Here is a 7,582-nt window from a genome sequence, read left to right as displayed (position 1 = left end):
GGCACACTAAACCTTAGAATTGACAGATAAAGCCTCACAAACTAAAATACAAGAAAACCAAGAGCAAGAGGTAGCAGATAATCCGCAGTATAATGCAAGAGTTAAGTGAACAAGCTAAATATTTCAAAAGTTTAAAAGACAATGGAAGAAAACAAAAAAAACCTTGATAATTCTAGCTGCTTCTCTAACTGGTTTTGCTTGTCTCTTCTATCCCTACTTTGAGCATGTAAAAACATGTAATTTGAATCTTGAAGGCACTCAACGTCCACTAGAACCTGCGTGTGTTCATCTTTTCCTTTGACTAATCTCTTCAGTGACCACACTGATTTCTGCCTCTGACCTGACATGTATTCTGCTTTACATGGATTATTTATCATTTATCATTATAGGTGCTATTTTTCCTGCCTCTCCAACCCAGAACAATTTCTCGTCTGAACCAGAGTGCTCATATACACCAGGTACTGGGGTAAGGGCTTGACATACACGTATCTGAATGTTAATATAAATGAAATTCTAGAACCAACTGAGTAGTTATCCTGTCCTCCTACTTTCTGTGGTAAGTAGATTCACTCCTTCAATACAATAGGCAAACGGTACACTAGACACCAACAATATACTAAGTTACAAGCAAGAGAGATGTGTGACTGGACTTCAAGATGCTAAAAAAGTGATTTCTAAACAGTTGATATGTACAGAATACAAAATTCAAAGGTAATTGGTATGTATGTGTATATGTAGTGTCAAAAAAATGCATACATATTTTAAGGAAAAAACTATTAAAATTGTAATATATACTGATAATATGAATGCAAGTCACGTTTGACTTCTCCAATTAAAAGAGGTGCTCAAAATGGTTACCACCAGCATAATTTTAATACGGTTTTTTCCTTAAAATGTGTATATACTTTTTTGACACCCTCTGTATGTATGTCTCTTCCCTGTTCTTTAACGAAGCTATTCCCAAAAGCATCGTTTCTTGAGTATCCTTTTGTGTATTTTATTATTTTGTGTATTTTCATATAGTTAGTGGTGTAATACGTAAACTGTTGACCATGCTTTTTTGCTTAGAGTTTTTCCTAATCAGGACATACTGAGCAGTCTCATTCTTTCTATGACATCTGCATTGATGGTGTGTTTGAGTTGGCAATACTGATTTTACAGAAAATTTTTTTCTGATGGTAGAAACTAAAAGACTTCTATTGCTATATAAAATTTTAAGTAACATCTAAATCCATATTTTAAAAATCCCATTTACATAAAAATTACAATTAATACATATTCTATCAGTAAGTAAAAACTGTGCTCTTAATGTATCGTAAGTATTTTCTTTAGGGCAGAATACAGCATCAGTAAATATAAATAGCTTTTGGTTTCTTTTATTCAATATATTTGAAATAATCATTCACAAATTTAACCTATCTTTAAAAATAGGCACTACTTATTTTAGTATAATCCCATTTATGTACAAAACAAACCTTTTACATATTCACACTCAGGTTAAGTGCACAGAAAAAACATAAAAGGATATATATTATTAAATGCAAACACTGGTAACCTTTGGGAGGGTAATGTGTAGGGCGATAACTTTATTCCATGTATTTCTGTATATTTGAAGTTTTTACAAACGTATTTATGGATTACATTAATTTTTAAAAGGCCTATTGGGGCCCAGTTAAACCATACTTTCCACTATTGGCATATTAATCAAAGCTTCTATTATTTCACGGAGCTCTAAAAGTCTGTTCAATAATTTATACTTTTCCTCTCTTGTTTGCTTGCTCCATTAATTTAGTAAAACTCTTTTCCTCACCTGAAGCTTGTTAGTCCCAGTTCATTTATTAGTCAGAAGTATAATAGAAAGTGGCTTCACACTACAGTTACCCCATTGTTCAAACTGAGGGACTAGAGACTTGGATGAGTTTTTATAACTCTTACTATCCAAAACTTAAAAGTCAAATAGATGTATACAGTGTCCTCTAATATACAAACTTAGAAATGAATATACGAATATTTGGTTCCAAGGGGACACTTTGTATTGCTATCTGGGCACTTGTTTGCATTAATGTTGCCTTTAGGTAAACGGCTCACATTCCTTGGCCTGCCCATCAGAAATGCTTGGAAGTTTAAAAAAATACAGATGCTTAGGCACCACCTCTAAAGATTTTGAGCCTGCACGTTTAAGGGAAACAAACATTCTTTAAAATGCTTTTTCCTAAATGTTGATCAGTGACTATATAAATGTATGTTTAAAGAATGACATTACCTTGAGAATAATTACAGAACATAGAATCTAACAGAATGCTAAAACAGTAATTTGTAGTAAAGTTAGGGTTTTTTTCTTGGCGGGGATAAGGAGTACTGAAGTAATTTTTGATAGTTTCAAAAGCACCTGAAACATTGTAAACAATGGTTATGTTGGTACAGCCATTTTCTGACAGTGGTGTTTTGTGGTAATCTTCCTCTGAAAGTCTAAACACACTGACAATATAGTGCAAAGACTGAAAACAACAAATATAATCCTGATGTTTATTTATCAAATTTCATCAGTGTTATCTACGACCAGCTTTTAAAATAAGGGCAATTTCATTATACTGATATAGTTGGCAAACCACGCAAGTACAGAAACTTTTTCCAAGATTTTCCATATTTTTAAAAGGGGGCAACACTGGTCAGCATTTGGTACATGAATATAATACACCTATTGAAAATCTTCCCATACATCATGAAAATTTGGAGGTAATTAGTATAGCTTGAAATGTCTTCATTTTAGAATGTTATGGACAAAAAGGGCCTTATCATCAAGAACAGAAAAGTGGCATTTTCTATTTTCTGTGTTCAGACTACAATTTACAACACAACTGGCTTTTGAATAAATTATGCTTCAGGCTTCAGAATATGTGGGGCATAAAACCTGATTAAAGTTTTATATGACAAAAACGCCAATAAATGTTTCTTTTTTAAATCAGTATTCTCAGGTTCAGTCTAATCATCCAAGAAAAAGTAGTTTCCACTCTTCTTTTGTTCTACATCCTAAAAAATAAAATAGAGAAGCAACAAAGATCAACAGCATTGTCCTGTATGTAGGGTACTTCTACTCACAATATTACTCCGCAGTGCTCAGGACAGTGTACCTACCCCCTCCCCTGCACACACTGTCTGCTTCTGGATGTCCTGGGTTTGCTAGTCAGAGGCACGATCTGCCTTTGCTACCGTCCCTATCAGAACACCTCCCTTGGTTCACCTCAAGTAAAGCTCCTTTACGTAAAATGCCTTAATTACACATGAAATTTTGGTATATAAAATACTTTATAATAGTTACTTTATATATATACTATATATATACTATATACTATATATATACTTTATATATGTACTACAAATATATAATATATATGTATAAAAAATACTTTATAGTTTCCAGGAAAACTATTAGATTTCATTTTCACCATTTTAACTTTAAGCTCCTGGTCCAAAAGGTCCCTACTGTCAGTTTGAGAACTGCCTAATACACAAAACACATAAAAAACTTTTTCCCAGTACTATTTACTGACTGGCTAGTAATGATCCATCTACCTACTTGCCTAGCTGCTCCTTTAACTAGGATTAAGGTATGACTGTCTAAGATGAGTGGGCAGAGAGAATGATGAACAGGTGTATGTGGGGGCTGAACCACGAGTTTCTACAAAAGAAAATGACAGTACAAAGTTCGTAATGCTTTAGAAGAAATTTTTAGGAAAATTAAGCTGCACATAGTGTTCCTGAATTTAATTCCTCTTTTCTGCTTAATATGTTTTTCAAAACTGAGAAAACTCTTCACTCTTAAGTCAGAATTTGTCATTTCATTATCCTGACCAGAGAAGAACATAAATCCTTTATAAACAAAATATATAGTGAAGGCTAAAGGCATCCAGACATCATGTTAGGTGCTTAAGAATACATGATGTGTTCGATGACCTTGTTGTCTCTGCCTTCCAAGAGCTCACAGTTTAGTAGCAAAGCTAGAGGAATACAAATATGAAAATAATAAAATGCAACAGGTATGTATAACATAACTTCTAAAGCTTCTAAGTATTAAGGATGATGGCAAGAGGACTATGAATGTAAGCAGCCTTTTAAGGAGGCACTGTAGGGGATACTAAACAAAAAGGGGTTTTTTAGAGTTCATTCACTTTTTCTTTTTTTGAGTGAGCAAGAGATTATTGCCTTCTAAAAACACACCATATTTCACAGACTACATCACATGCAGGGTACACAATTATTTTATGTACTACAAATAAAAACATTGCCAATTAAACTGACAAAACGTTTTTCCACTGTTTAGAATTGTATACTCATTGAAGGAGCTTGTTTGAAATCTACAATTTACTCATGTTGCTCCTGTGCATGCACAGAAGAAAAATACATGAGAAACTGATTAAGGTATTCATACAAACTTGTTTCAATGAATTAGTGTCACCTTCCTGAAGGCATTTTAAATGTCAATTAAACTCGACACATTACAACAGTGGGTACAACTCAGACAACATCAGCTCTCAGAGAGACAGCTCAGGCAGTAATGGCAGCTACATCATAATCGCTGACTATAACACTTAAGTGTGCCACCAGATATAAAATGTGAAAAACATGACTTATAATTAATGAAATACACAGATTTTAATGAAACAGTCTTCCAATTTGAAACATGCCTTTCAATTATTTGCACTGAGACGTCATCCATAATTTAAGAGTTTTTCTACATACCTTAATTGAATTGAGTTTGTTTATTCTTGGCCTATAGTTGTTTGGGTCCCTTCTGAATGTAATTTCAAGCTGAGACAAAAATTTATTCATGCCAGCCAAAAGGGTCTGAGGACTAGGAGAAAAATAAGATCAACTGTGATTAAGTTTACCCCCACAAATTTGACTACTTTTTGGGATAAAGGGTATTAATCACTGTTCCTTCTAATTCCCCAATCATAAGTCACCTGATAATAGTATAGTCACAGCACATTATAAACTCTATGTTCAGAAATGAGTTTACATAGACTTATAGTTTGACCGTAATATTTTTGTGGGGAAAAAAAATACTTTCTGATATGGAAAAAGAAACTTAAGAAGTACTACTTTAGAAAAACAAGATAATTAATTAGGAAATTACAGAATTTTAAATCTGACATTTTTAGGGGAGAAGAGACTTGAACAGAAAAGATATTAACTAGAAATTTGGTGCCAGAGGGAATATGTACAATATAATGGTTTTTAATAATAACTCCCTTTAAAATTTCTATGCTTTATTCATCTTTTTCACCCAAACTAGTTATTAAATCATGCCAAATCACATCACACATTTGGAAATTTTAAGCATTTTGTAAATACAAAGGGAGCATCATTATTTGAATAAATAAGCTTTATATAGTCTAAGAACTTTCCTAACTCGCAGAGAAATACATAATTCTCAATAATTGATATAAAAATTTAAAGTGACAATAAAAGAATTCTGGGAAGAAGTTCAGTAAGGTACTTTTATTTGTTGGATGAATTATTCAAATAGCAACTCCATTCCTCCCTAATACGTGAAAACATTATGTTGGAATCGCATGAAATTGCTGTTTTTATAGGTAAAAAAATGGTTGAATATCAGTAATTTCATATGGTTCAACCAAACACAAGGTTTTAGCACTAAAAGTTAAGAAATTCCTCATAAATTGATTTGAATGTTAGACTTCTCTACATCACAATGCTCTCAATCAAGCCAGTAGGAAAAAAGGGGAAAAGGTAAAATCATTCATTTTAACTCTGTTATATAGGTCAATACCAGATACGTCTGGTCTACTGTTACCACTAGCAGAGTAAGTTGGGCAAATCATGTAACCTATGTGGACCTTGTTTTCGTTATCTGTCATGTAAAACACCTATGGTTTTCAAGGAATTATTTGCAAATCCAAAATCCTGATGTGTTTTGGAAATCCAAATGATGTGGACAAAAGTTAATCTGAAAGAACAGGTGAGGGGCTCAGAACTCTGCATGCTTATTCATGTCAGCCCTCCCGTTGCCCCCAAGTCAGGATTTCTATACTGTAGCCTGAAAAGTATTACACCCAGTCCCATCTAATATTCGATCTGAATAATTTTGGAAGTCAGCATCATTTCTAGAATTTCTGGCTCTTTCCTTCGTAAAAATTAAAATGATATGAGTAATGTTTATAAGCTTATCGGAAAATTTTAAATAATTTTCTAATTAGAGCTCATTATTAGGTTTGAGTATTTTAGAAAGTAGTTTTACCTATTTGCAAGTGTATTCTTAGATGGAACACCATCAAAAACGATGACTCGATCTGCTAGGTAGGTAGCCATGATGAAGTCATGTTCCACAACAAAGGCTGTCTTCTTAGCGTGGAGTATGAAACTAAAACACACAATTTTGAAATCTTTTATAGTTTTATATCATCAAATATTTACATGCTATATTAAGCAGTGAATGCCAGTACACATAATCAAAAGTAATAGTCTTACAAACAGGACATTACCGTTTGACAACTCGAGCTGCCATCAATCTTTGTTCAGAATCCAAATATGCAGATGGTTCATCAATTAAATAGACATCAGCAGGTTTGCCCAAACAAAGAGCTAAAGCTACTCGCTGCAGTTCACCACCAGATAATGTCTGTACCTATTTGGAGAAGAAGTTTAGCAAACCACGTAGACATCCAGTTTAAAGTAATAAAACAACAACAAAAATTTGAGTACCTCTTGGTCGATGATGTTTTCAATTTGCAGAGGCTTCATTACATCAGTCACAAATTGTGGATGAGTGTAAGCATCTCTTATCTTTTCATGTAGTAACTGTCTAACACTTCCCTGTTTTTAATGGAAAAAGTATTGAAATTTTATTTCAGTACAGAACTAGTCTAAATATGAATTGTAACAAAGTTCCAGAGCAAAAGTATATCAACAGGTATAGATAGTATTTTTATGCTTATCTGTTATCTATTGCATGTTTTAAGATTTTTAAGTTAAAAATCCATCATGTCCAACACGTTAAAAAAGGCAATAATTTTAAAATCTAATAGTAAATAAATGTTTCAGGGGAGAAACCATTTGAGAACAGGAATAATTCTACAGGTCAATGTGGGTTTCAAGTTACCTTAAGCAATCAGATAGCACAAAATATACGATAGGGATGAATCTTAAGATGCTGGCTGGTTGTTTTTTCAGGAGAGGGCTGAGTTTAAGAACTTATTAGAAGGTATCAATGACAAAATTTTTATGGTAAGCTAAGCCATCTCAAATAGGCCTAACATATAGTAAGTGTTGAGGTACTGTGTGTAAATACTGCAATTAAACTCATTACAACACCTGCAGAAACAAAGGAGATTAACTTCATGTTTTCAAGGTTCATCCATATTGTATCAGTATTTCTTTTTATGGCTGAATAACGTTAAATTTTATGGATATGCCACACTGTGTTTATCCATTCATCAGTTGATCGACACGGATTATTTTCCACATTTTGGCGATTATGAATAATGCATTTGTGTGCAAGTTTTTATGTTCAGTCTTCATTTCTCTTGGGTTTATATCTACGTAGGAATGGAAATGCTGG

General features: G+C 33.1%; 1 protein-coding gene across 1 annotated transcript in view; it reads right to left on the bottom strand.

The window, feature by feature from the left end:
- Positions 1-1,341: 1,341 nt before the first annotated feature.
- Positions 1,342-7,582, bottom strand: part of ABCE1 (ATP binding cassette subfamily E member 1) — a 29,512-nt gene continuing 23,271 nt past the window's right edge. Inside the window, exons 14-18 of the mRNA XM_033134534.1 lie at positions 6,727-6,837; positions 6,507-6,649; positions 6,263-6,385; positions 4,741-4,852; positions 1,342-3,030 (exon numbers count right to left, since the gene is read on the bottom strand). Of these exons, the coding sequence (XP_032990425.1) occupies positions 2,983-3,030; positions 4,741-4,852; positions 6,263-6,385; positions 6,507-6,649; positions 6,727-6,837 (537 nt within the window). The 3' untranslated portion in view covers positions 1,342-2,982. The remainder of the gene's footprint in view (positions 3,031-4,740; positions 4,853-6,262; positions 6,386-6,506; positions 6,650-6,726; positions 6,838-7,582) is intronic.

Source organism: Rhinolophus ferrumequinum, chromosome 18, assembly GCF_004115265.2.
Source record: "Rhinolophus ferrumequinum isolate MPI-CBG mRhiFer1 chromosome 18, mRhiFer1_v1.p, whole genome shotgun sequence".
NCBI lineage: Eukaryota > Metazoa > Chordata > Mammalia > Chiroptera > Rhinolophidae > Rhinolophus > Rhinolophus ferrumequinum.
Note: the sequence above shows the minus strand (reverse complement) of the source record. Positions and strands in the feature narration are given on the sequence as shown.